Below are 19,004 nucleotides of genomic sequence, written 5' to 3' on the forward strand. Positions count from 1 at the left end.
AGGTCAGGCTTGACAAAGCCCTGGCTGGGATGATTTAACTGGGAATTGGTCCTGCTTCAAGCAGGGGGTTGGACTAGATGACCTTCTGGGGTCCCTTCCAACCCTGATATTCTATGATTCTATGACGCTAAACATCTGTGCAGTGGTGAATTCTGCCAGTTAGTACTGGACAGAATGGTTCCCAAGCTGGTAGTATGGAAATCTGTATGGTGGTAAAAAGAAAAGGAGGACTTGTGGCACCTTAGAGACTAACCAATTTATCTGAGCATAAGCTTTCGTGAGCTGCAGCTCACTTCATCGGATGTATACTGTGGAAACTGCAGAAGATCCACAGCATGCATCCGATGAAGTGAGCTGTAGCTCACGGAAGCTTATGCTCAGATAAATTGGTTAGTCTCTAAGGTGCCACAAGTCCTCCTTTTCTTTTTGCGAATACAAACTAACACGGCTGCTCCTCTGAAACCTGGCTGGTAGTAGAGTCACTACATGACTCCGCCTGTTGAGTCTGCTTTTCCCACTTTCATTTCTTACATTTCAAAGGCCTAGCTCAAAGGGATCACTTTACATTCTTATTCTTGAGCAGCCGAGTAATAATGTTGTGTATTTGTAGATCACTTAGCATCTTCAAAAGGGAGAGAAGGAGCAGAGAATGAAATTCCACAGCAGTGCTGTGGAACGGCACAGAGCTAGAGCTGGAGTCTGTCACAGCAATGGAGTAGCACCCAGGTGTGGTGCGTGCCTCCATCTGACAGTGAAATCTGACACTGAAAACACCCACTCAGTGTGCAGCGGCAGTCAAAAAAGCAAACAATGTTGGGAATCCTTAAGAAGGGGATAGATAATAAGACAGAAAATATCTTATTGCCTCTATATAAATCTATGGTAAGCCCACATCTTGAATACTACGTGCAGATGTGCTCACTCCATCTCAGAAAAGATATATTGGAATTGGAAAAGGTTCAGAAAGGGCAACAAAAATGATTAGGGGTATGGAACAGCTTCCATCTGAGGAGAGATTAATAAGACTGGGACTTTTCAGAATGGAAAAGAGACAGCTAAGGGCAGATAAGATAGAGGTCTTTAAAATCATGACTGGTGTGGAGAAAGTAAATAAGGAAGTGTTATTTACTCCTTCTCATTACAGAAGAACTAGGGGTCAACAAATGAAATTAATAGGCAGCAGGTTTAAAACAAACAAAAGGAAATATTTCTTTGTACAACACATGGTCAACCTGTGGAACTCCTTGCCAGAGGATGTTGTGAAGGCCAAGACTATAACAGGGTTCAAGAAAGGACTAGATAAATTCATGGAGGATAGGTTCATCAATGGCTATTAGCCAGATTGGACAAGGATGGTGTCCCTTGCCTTTGTTTGCCAGAAGCTGGAAATGGGCAACAGGGGATGGATCACTCGATGATTACCTGTTCTGTTCATTCCTTCTGAAGCACCTGCCATTGGCCACCATCGGAAGACAGGATACTAGGCTAAATGGACCTTTGGTGTGACCCAATATGGTCATTCTTACGTTTTTATGAAATGGCAGTCTCACCAAAGAACAACAGTTGAAATACAGGAAGGCTATCCTGTTCCTGTAATCCTTCTGGATGTTAGGAGCCACACCAAAATAAGTCTCTGGAAACTTTATAAAGGACTTCAGAGACACTGTAGTGATTGCTTCATATGGTGGCATGTATGAAGTAATACTTTGCTGCTGTGTTTATGATTGCATAGGTCTGGGCTAATTTAAAATTGGAAGCATGTGATGATGAAAGCAGAAGAGTGGTAGGTCAAATGCTGTCCACTGTTTTGAGATTAGAAGTCTAGGGATTGTGGAGACCTTATGGGTTTTGAAATGTACTGGTATGTTTTAAGGGTGCCAGAAGACAACCTAGTAACCAATCCACTACCATATTCTACTGAAGTTGCTGTCAGGTCTGTAGCTTCTCACATTCCTTGGTGAAAAGAGCTTGAGGGATCAACGTGTAATACCCTGGCTTTTTTTATGTGCTGATGACTCCCCCTACCGACTAGCTGCAGAGCATACAATTTGCTGCTTTCTCACAGCTAAAGAGGGTCAGTAATGCAGGTAGTAGAGGTTTGGTGCTGAACATCCTAAGTTTAACCCACAGTGACGGTTATGATGCCTGTATATATGCCGCTATGGTTTGCTATAAAAGCACTAGAGAAGTGCTCCGTGTCATGACCACAAAGCTTCTGGCTGTGTAGTTCACAGTCTGTGTGGTCTACAAGCTAAATATAGCAGAGTTCTACAATGAAGATTATGTCCCACCTTATCTTCAGTGTGGAGCCCTGTTTCGCATGCAAGCTTTGCCCCTCTTGCTCCCGAGAGGGAGAACTTCTCTCCTCATGACAGCTTGGGGATTCACAAATCGTAAGGCTGTCTAGTGCCTTCAACGCCGTCCCAGTGTGCAGTGTAGTATGGCCACTTGGATCAAAATGAAGCAGCATATGCTGGGACCAGAGGCAATACGTGTGTGTGGGGGGGGGACGTGTAGGGTCATGTGCCCCCCTCCAGAGGCTTGATCACATGGTGCGGTCAGGCCTCCTCCCTACAGGACAGCTGAGCAGGCAGGAGGAACAGCTGGTGCAGGGAGGGGCCACTGCTTTCTGGGAGGGAGGCACTGCTTTGGGGGCGGGGCATGACTTGGGCTGTTCTGGGGTTGTCCCCCTCCACTATCAGCAGGCATGGGTCATCTCTGGTTGGCACTTGCAGTCCCTGTAGGCCACACCTCTATTAGATTGCCTTTTCCATTTTAGTAGTCATTGTGTGGCACCAGGCATCCTGACAGATTGCCATTCAGGCCGTTGGTTGAGTAGCATGTGGGCAAGGCTGCACCAACACTTGTAAGATTATGTGCTGACATTTAAATACTATCTCTCTTCTGTAGTTTGTAGCCAACTGAATGGTCCTGGCTGTTTCCAGAGAATGAAAGATCTTATGCAGAGGCACGTCCGCAATCAGAAGGAGACCATGTTTAACTGTGTCACTGATAAGTTACGGCACCAGCTTGACCTGCTCCAGGTGAGATGAAACAGAATTAGCCTTCTTCTGGAAAGTAGTTGACCTTGTACAATGTGATATAACTGCTGTCTCTCAGGTCACGGGACCATGCTATTTAGTATGACTTGGAAGAAGCATTGTAGCTTTTCCATTTGCAGTTAAGTAGCAAGAATGGCAGCCAGTATTAGAAGTGAACCCCTCCCGTTGTGTTTAGTTTGACTCTTGTTGCAGTATTTACTGGGATTTTAGCCCTGGTGAGATTCCAGTGCTATTAATAATCTTGTCTAGTGTGGAGAAGGGAGAATAACTTTCAAGAAACTGTGACTGGATGGAAAGATTTCTACTGTCTGTGAAAGATTTTGTGTGAAACACTGATAGACAAGCTTTGTGCAGGATGCCTCCTTGAAGTGAGTCTCTATATGGGGACAGTACCATGGGGCTACATACCATGATTGCTGTCTCCAGTTTCTTTCACACTTGACTCCTACTGCTTTTAGGTTGTTTGAATCAGTAAGCTGACTTATTGATGAGCTACTAGTAATCAGATTTCTATTATTACAAACAACTCTTCATAGTGTCATACATGCCTGTTACAGGAGAGCCTCAGAGTTACGAACTGACCAGTCAACCACACACCTCAGTTGGAACTGGAGGTTCACAATCAGGAACAGCAGAGACTGGGAACAAAAAGAGCAAATATAGTACAGTGCTGTGTTAAATGTAAACTATAAAAAAAGAAGGGAAAGCAGCATTTTTGTTCTGCATAGTAAAGTTTCAAAGCTGTATTACGTCAGAGTTCAGTTGTAAAGTTTTGAAAGAACAAACATCACGTTTTGTTCAGTGTTACGAACAACCTCTATTCCCGAGGTGTTCAGAACTCTGAGGCTCTGCTGTATATTTCAGTATGCTTTAGAGTTAAACCAGTATTTATATTTCATTTATTTTTTAATTCCATCTTCGAATGAGGTTTGAAAAGAAGTGAAGAGGCAGAGAAATACAGGAAATCTACAGTTCAGACAAAGCATTGCATGCTGGTTTTGGTCATCTCCAGGGGTCAGACTTTTATATTAAAGACGATGATAAAATTGCGGTTGTAGTACTTCAGCAAAGTTGAGTACCTCTGCATGAGCAACCGTATAATTTGGACCTGATTTTAAACATGTCAGATTTTAAAATTTATTTGTAGTCTCACTAACTGGTTGTTTGCTCGCTAAAATGGTCCTCAAACTGCAGCCCATGACCTGCAGGGGTCTTGATAGGTCACATTATGCAGATTCTTCCTCTTTGGTTCCAGCTGTTTCTAGGCTATTGGTGGCAAAGAGCCCTGGTGCCCTATACAAGTAGCTGGAAATAAGGAAGAGGAGCCAGCCTAGCCTATGCACATTGTGTAACTGAGAACTGGAGGAGAGCGGGTCCATCGGGTTGCAAAAGGGAGAGGAGGCAGGCCACAAGACTATAAAAACATGTCCCATGCCATGAAAAATGTGAGCTCACCAAGTGACTATGTGTAGATAAACGGGAGAGGGAGGCTTGTGTCCCGGATACTTAATGTACAAGGTTTCCGTATAAAACTGCAACCTGAGCCTTCTCCCCTCTGAGTTTCACTTGTTTTGTTTTGGTTGTTGCTCTTATACGGGGATTATCAAAGAGATTTAGCCTGATTAGAGTGATCTAGTGGTGAAGGAGCCTACTAAACGAAAAGGGCCCTGCTGACTAAAAGAGAATTAATATCCATTTTGAAGAAAATTAGAGTGTAACATGAAACCTTGAAGCCTTGTCTTGTTTTAGATCGACATCGGTGGTAGTTTTGAGTGCTTGGTTCAGGAGCTGACTAAATCCTTGAATCTGCAGTTTGAACCAATGCTGAAGCGTGTCCAGAAAAATGATGGAATTATTCCAGGTAAAGAGGCTATTGCTTACACGTAGGCTTCCTCTCGTCCCTGTAAACAATGTTTAGAGTGAATGCTGCACACAGAGACAGAACATCACAGCACTCAGCACCGTCTTGTGGAGCAGTTAGAGGGTGGTTACATATGTGAGCTATAACAAGTAAGCATTGCTGCAGCTGATTCAGTAATCTCATACTTCAGAGTGTGCTGATCGAAATTGTGCTGTCTTTAAGTTTTGAACTGTAATGCTCTCATACTAAAAAGGGTGCTGAACTGTACTTTACCATCCCTAAAAAAAAAGAGTTTTGCATTTGTTAGATTTGGGCTGCGTTCCTGCCCCTTCTAGTGGTGTGTCCTCAGAGGCAGACTTTTCACACACAAGCATAATTGTATATACATCAACTGAAAGGGGAAGATCCACAAGGATGGCAGACATGACCAATGGTACCTCTACTCTCCTGGGAATGGGCTGCCAGCCGCACCAGGTGTGTCTTCTACACAGAACCAGGTGCCATGTATCCACTGGAAAGTCTTGCACGAAATTGGTTACTTACAGTGTTCCAGTTTAAGCGGTTACATAGCTTATTGGGAGCGGTACAGTTCGTGTTAATGCTACCCATTTCTTGCTGTGGAAAGCCTGGCTTCAATGTGTCTTGCATTTATAACAGGTGCAGCTTTGAACCGGTAGGACTGCTGGTCAGCGGAGGGAATAACATTTGTTCCTTTAATGTTTTGTCCAGTTTTAGTGAACATCTGTGCCAAAGTCAGCAAGATTTGTAAAATATCCCGTGTAGATTATGTTCTTCCCAACCTCAACCAGACAGAGAGCTGTTCTGTACCTGCTTCTCCTGGGAGAAGGTTGCCATTAAAGAGGGAGCTGCAGGAAGGCTTGGATCCCCCAAACTTCTTGGGAAAGTGCAATATCATTCACATTGGGACCATGACACTTTCTCACATTAATCCCATTCAGGTACTGAATTTAAAAGCACCTCTTCCCTTGGGTTGGGAGGGATGTTCAGTAGGAGGAGATTTGTGAGTCCAAGAGAGAAGGCACAAGAGAAACCAGCAGAAATATTTCTGCCAAAGTGGTGTGAAACTTTGAGCCCTATTATTCCAAGTGCTACACAGTCAGAATATATGGTATATCCTATTTCCCTGTCTCAAAAGATTCACTGGCGTAATATAGTATACCCATGGATTCCATGCTAACAGGGAGGATTTTTTTTTTTCTGCACCGATATTAGATGAGAGAGATTCTCCCTTTTTCTCCTCTTGAAATTTATCCTCACTGGGAATGTTCATTCTTTCTGTGACCACTCTCTGCCCTCAGGCAGGTTTGTACACATTGCGAAGCTGTTTCTCCTTTCAGTAGTTGAGTTTTAACTAGATTTCCCAGGTAAGTTTGATTTTGGACCCTTGCACAGCCCTAACTTGTTCAAAATAAATCCTTTCTACCAGAAACTTCTTGTGTGGAGCATTCTGCCACAGAGTTTTTTTTCTTATGTTTGTGATTAATTGGAGATGTGAGAAGTTGGAAAACAGACTTCAAGAAGATAAGTTAACTTTTTTTTAAGACTCTAGGAACCCAGCCTCCCCTCCACCCCCTTTTATTCATTCATTGGTCCTCCATGAAAGTTAGTGCCTTTGAGTACTTCTGAAATGCCGCTGGCTGACTGGCTTTTAGATCGTGATTTATCTACCACAGACCTGGAACCACTGTGGCTTCCTGCAGCACTTTTTATAAAGTTTGTCAGTTGCAACACTTGGCTTGAATATTTTACAAACCTATTAATTGCCATTCTACACCAAACTAGAGTACAATCTTCTGCCTCTCGGGTCTTGTCTGTACTTACAGCTAAATCGGCACTGCTGCTATTGATGCAGCGGTGTCATAGAATCATAGAATATCAGGGTTGGAAGGGACCCCAGAAGGTCATCTAGTCCAACCCCCTGTTCAAAGCAGGACCAATTCCCAGTTAAATCATCCCAGCCAGGGCTTTGTCAAGCCTGACCTTAAAAACCTCTAAGGAAGGAGATTCTACCACCTCCCTAGGTAACGCATTCCAGTGTTTCACCACCCTCTTAGTGAAAAAGTTTTTCCTAATATCCAATCTAAACCTCCCCCACTGCAACTTGAGACCATTACTCCTCGTTCTGTCATCTGCTACCATTGAGAACAGTCTAGAGCCATCCTCTTTGGAACCCCCTTTCAGGTAGTTGAAAGCAGCTATCAAATCCCCCCTCATTCTTCTCTTCTGCAGGCTAAACAATCCCAGCTCCCTCAGCCTCTCCTCATAACTCATGTGTTCCAGTCCCCTAATCATTTTTGTTGCCCTTCGCTGGACTCTCTCCAATTTATCCACATCCTTCTTGAAGTGTGGGGCCCAAAACTGGACACAGTACTCCAGATGAGGCCTCACCAATGTCGAATAGAGGGGAACGATCACATCCCTCGATCTGCTCGCTATGCCCCTACTTATACATCCCAAAATGCCATTGGCCTTCTTGGCAACAAGGGCACACTGCTGACTCATATCCAGCTTCTCATCCACTGTCACCCCTAGGTCCTTTTCCGCAGAACTGCTGCCTAGCCATTCGGTCCCTATTCTGTAGCTGTGCATTGGGTTCTTCCGTCCTAAGTGCAGGACCCTGCACTTATCCTTATTGAACCTCATCAGATTTCTTTTGGCCCAATCCTCCAATTTGTCTAGGTCCTTCTGTATCCTATCCCTCCCCTCCAGCGTATCTACCACTCCTCCCAGTTTAGTATCATCCGCAAATTTGCTGAGAGTGCAATCCACACCATCCTCCAGATCATTTATGAAGATATTGAACAAAACCGGCCCCAGGACCGACCCTTGGGGTATTCCACTTGATACCGGCTGCCAACTAGACATGGAGCCATTGATCACTACCCGCTGAGCCCGACAATCTAGCCAGCTTTCTACCCACCTTGTAGTGCATTCATCCAGCCCATACTTCCTTAACTTGCTGACAAGAATACCGTGGGAGAACGTGTCAAAAGCTTTGCTAAAGTCAAGAAACAATACATCCACTGCTTTCCCTTCATCCACAGAACCAGTAATCTCATCCTAAAAGGCGATTAGATTAGTCAGGCATGACCTTCCCTTGGTGAATCCATGCTGGCTGTTCCTGATCACCTTCCTCTCATGCAAGTGCTTCAGGATTGATTCTTTGAGGACCTGCTCCATGATTTTTCCAGGGACTGAAGTGAGGCTGACTGGCCTGTAGTTCCCAGGATCCTCCTTCTTCCCTTTTTTAAAGATTGGCACTACAGTAGCCTTTTTCCAGTCATCTGGGACTTCCCCGGTTCGCCACGAGTTTTCAAAGATAATGGCCAATGGCTCTGCAATCACAGCCGCCAATTCCTTCAGCACTCTCGGATGCAACTCGTCCGGCCCCATGGACTTGTGCACGTCCAGCTTTTCTAAATAGTCCCTAACCACCTCTATTTCCACAGAGGGCTGGCCATCTCTTCCCCATTTTGTGATGCCCCGCGCAGCAGTCTGGGAGCTGACCTTGTTAGTGAAAACAGAGGCAAAAAAAGCATTGAGTACATTAGCTTTTTCCACATCCTCTGTCACTAGGTTGCCTCCCTCATTCAGTAAGGGGCCCACACATTCCTTGGCTTTCTTCTTGTTGCCAACATACCTGAAGAAACCCTTCTTGTTACTCTTGACATCTCTGGCTAGCTGCAGCTCCAGGTGCGATTTGGCCCTCATGATATCATTCCTACATGCCCGAGCAATATTTTTATACTCTTCCCTGGTCATATGTCCAACCTTCCACTTCTTGTAAGCTTCTTTTTTATGTTTAAGATCCGCTAGGATTTCACCATTAAGCCAAGCTGGTCGCCTGCCATATTTACCATTTGCATCTTCTGTATCTATATTGCTGAGTAAACCCTGGGTTTACTCAGCAATGGTTGGTGGAATTATAGAGTTAGTGATAAAGTTGTTTGGGGGATCTGAATGATGAAAATCTGGAAATTGAAACATGAGGGTTTTTTTTTCTAAAACTAATAAAATTGTATCATATATTTACATCCTTAACAGTTTCTAAATGAAATATTTTAACTGCAAAATGTGTTATCCAGTTCTCAGTTGCAGTGTACTTTATTAACTCATAGAGGCTATTAGTAAAATAAATTCAAAAACTGATCTTCAGGAGAAAGCAAAGCCTGTCGTCCATTTCAGGGCTTCTCTATGAAAATATCTTAGATTTCCATTTGGGGGTCAATACTGTAAAATGAAAGACAGCCACGAACCTTGATTTTAAATGTCTTTTCTCACTGTTCTATTTGCCAATCAATAAGTTATCACCTAACAAATCTGTCTCTTGTATTTTTAAGATATCTGTGCAAGAAGTCGCTGTCACTATGACAGGTCAGTAGCCTACATCATTTTTAACTTTGTGCATGCCCTCTCTTTTCCACCACCCCCCCCATGTATAAACTGCAGAAAAGAGAGGTTTTCTTCAATCCCTTGAAGTTGGTATTTAAAACTCCCAAGAAAGAAACTGTTTTGACCATTGCTTCTGCCTTGGCTATGAAGCATTGGACTCAGCACACAGAAGCAAGGTCCCTCTAGTGTGGGGACATTCCATGGGCAGTATGAATTGGATCAGAATGATTGACTTTTAGAATCATTGGTCTCACTGAATCCATTCACACTTTTTCTGGCACAGCTGGAAATATTCCTGTTACTTCTCCATCTGTACTCTCAGAAGAGACAGAGACTAGAACTTCATGCCACTTTTTTTCCTACACACCATTTTAGGGCTTGGTGCACCTTGGGGATACCCTGTAGGTAAATCTTAGTAACCAGGAGTTCCCAGCCCGGCAGATTGCATTGATGCTCTGAGAAAGCTCCTGGTCACTGACTTCAAGGAGTTAGTCATTACAGTGTTTAATACCCACTGCCATTCTCCATTGAGGGTTTTTTCTTTGTACACTTTAAAATTAGACTTCATTTTAGAATATTAAATGAACAGATAGTTAATCTCTCATGTGGGAGGCTTAAGTAGGTTTTTGACATGAGGATATTCTCTTTCCACCTGGACAAAGCACATAATATAAATAGAGCAGTGACAGCACCATCCTTTGGCTGTGGCACCATATTACGTTCAGAGATTTTGAAACACTGAGTACAGTTTGGCTATCATAGGAGCATAAATGTGAGCATACTTTTAAATTCTCATCTTTCTTCCTCCAAAGATCATACCACCATGACTCTTCCATTCAGCAGCGTGTATCTTTGCGAATGTTGCTTCCACCTGTATTATTTGATCCTTCATGTCTCTCCTGAGTTTGCCAAGAACATTTACTCCAGATTGGGAGCCCAGGCATCCAACCCAAGTGAGTGGAAATGGGAATGCTTCCCAGGTGGTGGTGATGTCTTGAAAAACAACCTAGATAAACCTGTGAACTATTGAAGGGCTTTTTGTTTGTAAAATGTTTGTTTTCCATATCTTCCCTCACCTCCACCAGACAAATGTACCATATATTATAATTTAGAGTCTGAACCTCTACAATCGGCTAATGTGTTTTGCAGTGATAGGTGTGCCTTGTCTTCCCTGCCCTAAGCGGGAAACCACACATACACCCACATTAGCTTTTTCTATCTGTCATTATCATCATGATGTGTGGAGCCAGCAGAAGTTTCTTTGAAGATCTCCTGCTGTGTCTTCTGTATGGAGCAGTATGTATGCTAATTTGAGTTACTCCATAGACCTAGTATCGCTGTGCTACATAAACCATATAAACATCCTGAGACTACCTCGGAACATATTGGATTCCTAGAAACAACAGCTAGTAGGAAGTGGGGGGAGTGATAGAAGAAGCTCCTTCACACTTCTGAGATTAGTTTATGTTGTGCTATGTAATGTAGTTTAATTGTACTGTCTTTATACCTAGGTAACCAGGAGGTGCTCATTATCCTGGACAAGCCCCAGGACCCGTCATCTTTCCATAGCTTGGTAGAATTCATATCGGCAAGACATGGGGGCATACCGTGGTTCCGGGAACTAAATCTGCAGCAGGGAAGAGAGAAACTGGAATCGCTGGGAGTGTATTACACTGTCAAAGTGAGCCATCATGAGTTCTGCATGCTAGAGGTGGGAATTTCAGGGTGACTATCAGAAAACAAGCTTGTTTCCAAAGAGAGAATGAGTTAGAGGCTGTTTGCTGGGAATGCTGGTATTATCAGATACTTGAGCTCCACAGATGAGTCAGCCAGTCCTGAAGAATTGTTCTGGAAGACTGGGGGCTTCCCCTACATGTTAATAGATCACCTACTCTTGAACAGATTCTTCAACCTCAAGTAGAATCTAGTTCTAGTGACACAGTGAATTCTCACTGTCTTACAATGATTTTTGTTTTTTTGGGTTGGTTTTTTTTTTCGTATTTATCTATCAGGCCTACTTCCTAATCAGACAGACATGCATGACTTAACTACAAACTCCCATAGTGTATTTGTGCCTTTAGTTTAGCTAGCCACCACAACAAGCTTTCTGTGCTGTTCTTGCAAGGCTTCGCTTCTGGGAGACTCTTGAATGTAACCACTCTAACATCCACAGTTTGATCATGGATCTCTGCCCCTGCCAGCTGTTGGATGATATCCCACCTGCAGGAATTCTCATTTGATTTGAATCTTGTGATGATGGAGATAAAATATTCTTTCATGGTGTTTAGTCACTCATCTTTCAGGAATCCTAATCTCTTGAGTTGAAATTATTGAGGGTTGATCTCTATCTGATGGTGAATTATTTTTGGAAAGTCTTTAAACAAAAGCTTTGTAATTTAACTGACTTACGAGCCTTTGAAATATTTGTACTGTTTTTGCAGTAGACTTCTGCATTCATCGTCTCATTGTTTTTATAAAGCGTGCAGCAAAAGGCGGCCATGCTGTGCATGCGTATGCAGGTATCAAGCTGCATACTGTTGAATTGTAAACTGTTGCGGGCTCAGCTGCTATTCATCTTGTTTAGTGCTCCTGGAACTCTTGCTGTGTTTTCGCTGAATTCTGGGGAAAAAAAAAATCATCCATATTCTTTTTTTAAACCAAAGAGAGAACCCGTGGAAATTCCATACAAAATACGTTAAGAAAGCCTTAGAGATGCATGGTTAAGAATGCAAAAGTTAAGGTTGCTGCAGGCTGCATTTTAGTACTTTCAGTTTAGCAAGTATTTAATTTTTTTTCTCTTCCCTAGGACTTAAAATATGATGATGAAGAAAAGACTCTTGAGGTCTCACCTTCCAGTTCGCCATCAGATCAACCAACCGTCTTCACCATTGCACAGCAGCCCCTGCTCCCTGGTGTGAAGTTGTATTCATATGGCAGAAAGAGAGGAGGCGGAGAGATCCAGTCACAGCCGGAGAAGAAGCACAAAGGCAAAACCATAGAACAAAGCCCAGAAGTGGAGCCTGCTGGGTTCCATTTACCGAGGTAACTGCATGGTGATCTCGGGGCTTCACTGCTCACATAGCAGTACTTTCAGTGAAAGGTCTCAACAGCATCAGCAGATATTGCAGCACACTATCATACTTGACCCCCTGTCTCAGCTACAGTGTAAATACTGAGCAGGCCCTGTCAGAAAATCACATTTTTAGAAGCTCAAAAGTCTGTACAAAAATTTCAGCTCAAGATTGAAATGTGCCCTGCAAAAGCCAAGCTCAGAAGAGAGACTTGGTGACAAAATGTAAATACAATTAAAATGGGATATTTTAAAGTGTATAGGCTTCAAAGCTGGAAAACTCTCATTACTGGTTGCTCAGCCAATCCAGCCCTCCACTTTTCGTCTGCCCCTTAAAGTGTAGTTCCCTATAGTCTTTCCGTGTGGGAACCATGTGGAGATTTACCTCCTACCTCCCAATAGGCACTCTCAGTACACTGTGACTCATGGCTGTAGAGCCCTCGTTGGTGCAAGGGGAAAAGATGAGCCTGTCTCCTCTGTCCCTTCTTGATTCTGCACCCTTATTAAAGAAAAAAATTGTGTTAACTTGAAAAACTGGTTTCATCCACCTAAAATGTTATACTTCTGTTTACTCGGTTATTGTCTTATGAAGAGAGGAATAGATTAATAACACAATCCAGTTTATTTTCTTGTAGAAGTTGATTGCCTAAGGCGATAGCTACCTGGCAGCTGGGAGGGCGCTTCCCAGCACGGCTAGACAGACGCACTCGTTCTGCTCAGGCTCGTGCACTAAGAATAGCAGCGTGGCTGGGATGACTGGGATTAGCTCGCCAAACCAGAGGGTCAGGTGGGATTGTGTTCAGGCAGTAGCCTGGGCAGCCTCCTGTGGCTGAACTGCTATTCTTAGCATGCCAGCCTGAGCAGTGCTAGCGTGTGTCTGCCTGCCTGCTCTGCGAAACCCTCTCCCAGCTGCTGTGTAGACATCGCCTAAGACAGTGTCTTCCCAGCTAACCCACGATATTCCATTTTAGTGCAGTTCCCGCAAGCTGCCCAGTCTTTGTGATATAATGCAGTTGGGCCAAGAGTTGGTTCTTCTGCCTTCAGGCAAGAGAAAGTAGAGCTCTGGGGTGTTCCCTCATTTGGCAGGCTTTCTTAAAGACAACAAGGAAACACAGATAGGTCTTGGGTCAAATGACTGGCTCCAGGACCTTCGTTCCATCATCTTCTATGCTGACGGCTCCTCCTGTTCTTCCAGTGCTGCCCCAGGACTCCAACTAGCTGTCCTCAAGCTGGAGGAAGTCCTTCCGTGCCAGGGCTGCTTCTGTCCTGGATTGCCTGTAGGTTTCGATACAAGCTGTCATTAAGATCTGGATGGAAGCGTTTTGGGGATAGATCTGCTGCACTTCAGCTAAAGCTCTAGTTTTTCTTCGAGTGCTTGTTCATGTCAATTCCAATCAGGTATGCGTGTGCTGCGTGCACAGCAACCATAAGATTTTTCCCGTATCAGTAGGGTCGGCCTGGGTGCCCCCTGGAGTCGTGCTTTCATGGTGCCCAATATAGTGCCTTGCCAACCCAACACCATCTCCCCTTCCCCAATAATTCCTTCTTACTGCCTGTGCGGCTAGCTGGAACTCCCTACCGCTCTTGCCTCGGCAAACACATGCATCGCAATATCTCTCTTCGTGTACATAGTTAGATTTTTGCAGAAGAGTAGTTTATAGTTAGCTTTTTTTATAAGTTTCCTTTGCGGGGGGTTTTTCCCCCCAACGTGTTTTCTCAGGCAGTGGGCTATGCCTTGGTCCCCAGGCTTTAAACTGTGCTCAGACTGTGGCACGTTTATGCCAAGAAGCGACCCAAACTTGTGCCTTAAGTGTCTTGGCAAGGGGCATCTCAGGAACCGCTGTAAAATCTGTAAGAGTTTCCGCCCCAGGACCCTTAAGGACAGAGAGCAGTGACTCCAAGTCTTACTTATGGAGGCAGCACTTCGGCCACAGTCGGAACCCCACGCCGGACCTGGCCTCGAGAGTCGCATCCTTGGTGTGCAGCACGCCGGCACTGAGGAAGGATTCAGTTACAGACCCTCAGCACCGCCATGGCTCCACCCACAGGCAGGCATCGGTAAGGCACTGCTCTCGCTCCGTGGTGCCCCATAAAAAGAAAAAGGCAGACAGAGGCGCTCCCCAGCTAGATCCAAGGACCATTTAACCAGCAAGCCCCCATTGGGTGCTCAATTGGCTGGGATCCCATCAACTCCTGCCCCAGGAGGGGTCCAGTTGAGTCCGGACCCACATCGCTCACCGGCCTGCTGCTATGAGGACATGCAGTTCCCCTCCACGCCAGAGGCATTCAAGGCAGCAGCGGACCTGTTAGTACTCACGGCTCTGCCTTTGTCTCCTAGGAGGGAGAGGTCACCGGCACAGATACCAGGCCCTATACATTCTGTGGGCAAGCCGGCGATGATGTCTGCCATGAGGCCATCCCCATTGCATCAGCCTGCGGCACTGGGGGCCATGCAGGAGAGCTGCTCTGGTCCCCAACTTGGCACCAATCCCTGGCACTAAGAGGCTCCGTTCCTCCCTGGTCCTTTCAGTCAGAGACCTTGGAATCGGAAGTAGAGTCTTTGCATTTTAGTAGGAGCAGAAGATCCTGCTCTCGGTGCAATCGACATCCCTACCTGGCGCCGTGGCCAGGCTAGTGGCAGGCTCCTCAGTGGCCCTTCTGGACACCCTGGGCCTATCATCAAAGCCAGGGTTCCAGATCGGTGTCGATGGCCTCAGCCAACAACAGTGTCAGCTGCTGCACTGTCCTCGGCGTCGTCCCTGGCCCCCGATCCCAGCGCTGTCCACAGTGCCATTGCTCCTTGCCCCGCAGGACTCCAGAGGGGCTGAGGGCAGTGAACAGAATCCAGTTCCCGCCACCTTCTCATCCTAGTCGTCGGACGAGGCGGTGGAGGGTACCTCAACTGCTCCGGCCTTAGAGGACCTTAGGGTCCTTCAGCAGCTGCTGAGTGAGACAGGTGGACCAGAACCTGAATATCAAAACGGAGGAGGTGGTGGAGAAAACTGATCCAGTAATTGATATTCTCTCCCCTCCTGGGCCACCCCGAATCATGCTGCCACTGATCAAAACAATTAGCGATGTCACCAAGACTCTGTAGCAGACCCCTTCCTCACTGCCGCCAACCTCCAAAAGATACGAGCGGAGGTATATTGTTCCCTCACATGGGTATGAAACATTTGTACACCCACCCCCAACCGAACTCCCTGGTCGTTGATGCTGCTAACCAGCGTGAGCAGCAGGGCTACCAGGGACTTTCTCCCAAGAATCATGAGGCCAAGAAATTGGACCTTTTGGGGGAGGAAAATATACTCGACTTGGGGTTGTAGCTCCGTATTGCTAACCATCAGGCGGTGGTTAGCAGATACACTTTTAACACCTGTAGGACTATGCAAAAGTTCTTTGAACTTCTGCCTTCTGACTCTTGTGCGGAGTTCTCCGCACTAGAGGAGGAGGGCAAATTGATCTCCCTTGTGTCCCTGTGGGTGGCGTTGGACGCAGTCTCCTGTACAGTGGCTACAGGGGTGGCCATGAGGAGTTCCTGGATGCAGCTCTCGGGCCTACCATATATGGTGCAGCAGACAAGTCAGGATCTCCCTTTTGAAGGTCAGTCAGTTTTCAGAAAAGACTGACTCGCGTCTGCACAGCCTCAAGGACTCTCAGGCCACCCTGAGGCTGTTGGGCCTCCACATGCCTGCGACCCAGAGGAAGCACTTCAGGCTTCCTCTCTTCACTCCCCCTCCCCCCCCCGAGGAACAGGAACTCGAGAAAGAGACCTCATCCCTCGTCCAGCCAGGGCTCTGACTAGCCTAAACCCTCCTCAGGCCAGAAGCAGGCCTTTTGAAGGTGTGCTTTGGGGCGACACAACAGTGCAGAGACTGGCTCCATCCCACCTTACCTTTTCGTCCCATCTATCCCCTTTCTACCCTGTGTGTGCTCGCATTACGTTGGACTGTTGGGTGCTCTGCACAGTAGAAAGGGGATATTCACTCCAATTCTTGGCCCTCCTGCCCTTTCACTCCCCTACCCCGTCCCTCTTCAGGGACCCCTCTCACGAGCAACTCCTTATCCAAGAGGTGCAAACACTCCTCTCACTGGGAGCAGTGGAAGAGGTTCCTCAGGACTACAGGGAGAGGGGTTTTTATTCCCGGTATTTCCTAATACCAAAAGCCAAAGGTGGGCTAAGGCCTATTCTAGACCTGTGCAAACTCAACAAGTTCATGAAGAAACTCAAATTCCGCATGGTCTTGTTGGCCTCCATCATCCCTTCTTTGGATCCATGGGACTGGTATGCTGCACTAGACTTGAAGGACGCCTACTTTCATATAGCAATAACTGCGTCCCACAGGAAATACCTCAGGTTTGTGGTGAGCAACAACCACTACCAGTTCAGTCCTCCCTTTCAGTCTGTCAGCGGTGCCTCAAGTATTTACCAAGTGCACGGCATCGCAGCCGCGTTACTGCGCAGGCGCCAGGTACAGGTGTTCCCGTACCTCGACGACTGGCTGATCAAGGGCCGCTCCAGGGCCCTAGTGGAGGCACAAGTCGAATTCATCACGGCAACATTCAACGCACTGGGCCTTCTCCTGAACACGGGGAAGTTGACTCTGTCCCCCGTTCAGTGGATAGAGTTTATAGGGGCAGTGCTGGACTCAACCCAGGCCATGGGCGATGACATTCAGAGTCTCAGGCAGTTTCCCACCTCCACAGCACGGAATTGCCTCGGACTCCTGAGACCTGTGTCAGCGTGCACCTGTGTGGTGCAACACGCCGGGCTCAGACTGCGGCCGCTCCTGTGGTGGCTGGCCTCGGTGTATCGGCCAGTTCAGGACAGTTTGGACAGGGTCATGACTCTGCCTCACCTTGTCCTCGACTATCTTCTGTGGTGGCTAGACCCAAAGGTGGTGTGCTGGGGTTCCCTTCGCCCGCCCCCAGCCAACTCTCTCACTGGTGACTGACACATCAGACTGGGGCTGGGGAGCACCTCTGGGAGACCTCAGGACGCAAGGCCTCTGGTCTCAGGTGGAACTGGCTCTCCACATCCAATGTCAGAGACCTGAGAGTGGTGCGCCTGGCATGCCAGACTTTCCGAGCCCACCTAACAGGGAGATGTGTATCAGTTATGACAGACACACCACAGCAATGTTTTATATCAACAAATGGGTGCACGCTCTTCTCCCCTGTGCCAGGAAGCCCTCATGCTGTGGGACTTCGGTGTAGAGCATTCAGTCCACCTGCAAGCATCGTACCTAGACTGGAGCACAGAACTAGTTGGCGGACTACCTCAGGAGGTTGTTCTACAGCCACGAGTGGTGCCTACGCCCGGATGTGCGAACTCCATCTTCCAACGGTGGGGCTTTCCCCAGACAGACCTCTTTGCCACATATCTCAACAGGAAATGTCAGCAGTTCTGCTCCTTCCGGAACCACAGTCCGGTCTCCATAGTGGACGCATTCCTCTTCCTGTGGGGAGACCATCTCCTGTACGTAGTTCCGCTCGTTCACAAGGTGTTCCTCAAGATACGGAGGGATCAAGCTTTGGTGATATTGATAGCTCCAGCCTGGCCCTGCCAACACTGGTACATATCACTCCTGGAAATGTCCATGGAAGCCCCAGTCACCTTTCCGTTCTTCCCGGACTTAATAACTCAGGACCACAGCCGCCTTCAGTACCCAAACCTCGAGTTGCCGCACCTCACGGCATGGAAGCTCCATGGCTGAACCCAGTGGAGCTTGCCTGCTCGGACCAGGTTAGACAAGTCCTCCTTGGCAGTAGGAAACCCTCCACCAGGGCTGCCTACCTTGCCAAGTGGAAGAGATTTTAAATCTGGATGACACAGCATCATTCATCCTCGACTCTTTACCGCTTATATTGGACTACCTCCTCCATCTCAAACAGCAGGGACTGTCCATGTCGTCCATAAGGATTCACCTGGCTGCCATTTCAGCCTTCCATCCAGGTGCAGAGGGATGGTCGATCTTCGCCAACTATGGTTTGTCATTTTCTGAAAGGACTCAACAGGCTATATCCACAGGTCAGACAGCCGATCCTGCCTTGGGACCTTAACTTGGTCCTTTCCAAACTGATGGGTCCACACTTTGAACCACTGACGACGTGTTCCCTGCTCGCTCGCGCTCTCTCGCTCTCTCTCTCACATACAAGGTGGCGTTTCTGGTAGTGATAACCTCAGCCAGGAGGGTGTCTGAGCTCAGGGCACTAATATCAGAGCCTCGCTACACTGTGTTCTATAAGGACAAGGTGCTGCTCAGGCCTCACCAGGCTTTCCTCCCGAAGGTTGTCTCCCATTTTCACATCAACCCGGACATCTTCCTCCCAGTGTTCTGTCCTAAGCCGCACTCAAGTGGTAGGGAACAGAGACGTCGCTCACTGGATGTCTGCAGAGCGCTAGCCTTTTATATCAAGAGAACAAAACTGTTCCTAAAGTCCATCCAACTCTTCGTGGCTGTGGTGGACAGAATGAAGGGTCTTCCTGTCTCTCCTCAGTGGATTTCATCATGGATCACATCCTGCATAATGAGTGCTATAACCTGGTAGGTGTTGCTGCCCCTCCACCAGGGTTCAGGCCTCTTCAACGGCGTTC

The 19,004-nt window shown here is 46.7% G+C and overlaps 1 protein-coding gene across 3 annotated transcripts in view; it reads left to right on the forward strand.

Moving 5' to 3' along the window:
* Nucleotides 1–19,004, forward strand: part of LOC311516072 (uncharacterized protein) — a 109,188-nt gene that overhangs the window by 78,993 nt on the left and 11,191 nt on the right. For 2 of the 3 annotated variants that reach the window (XM_084619715.1, XM_084619716.1), the window contains exons 21-27: nt 2,911–3,044; nt 4,812–4,923; nt 5,653–5,882; nt 9,285–9,318; nt 10,149–10,289; nt 10,848–11,047; nt 12,143–12,378. In XM_084619715.1, the coding sequence (XP_084475841.1) occupies nt 2,911–3,044; nt 4,812–4,923; nt 5,653–5,882; nt 9,285–9,318; nt 10,149–10,289; nt 10,848–11,047; nt 12,143–12,378 (1,087 nt within the window). The remainder of the gene's footprint in view (nt 1–2,910; nt 3,045–4,811; nt 4,924–5,652; nt 5,883–9,284; nt 9,319–10,148; nt 10,290–10,847; nt 11,048–12,142; nt 12,379–19,004) is intronic. The other variant, XM_084619717.1, reaches the window with a different exon arrangement.

The sequence above is a fragment of the Lepidochelys olivacea genome (genome assembly GCF_965140295.1).
Source record: "Lepidochelys olivacea isolate rLepOli2 genome assembly, chromosome: 2".
Lineage (NCBI taxonomy): Eukaryota > Metazoa > Chordata > Testudines > Cheloniidae > Lepidochelys > Lepidochelys olivacea.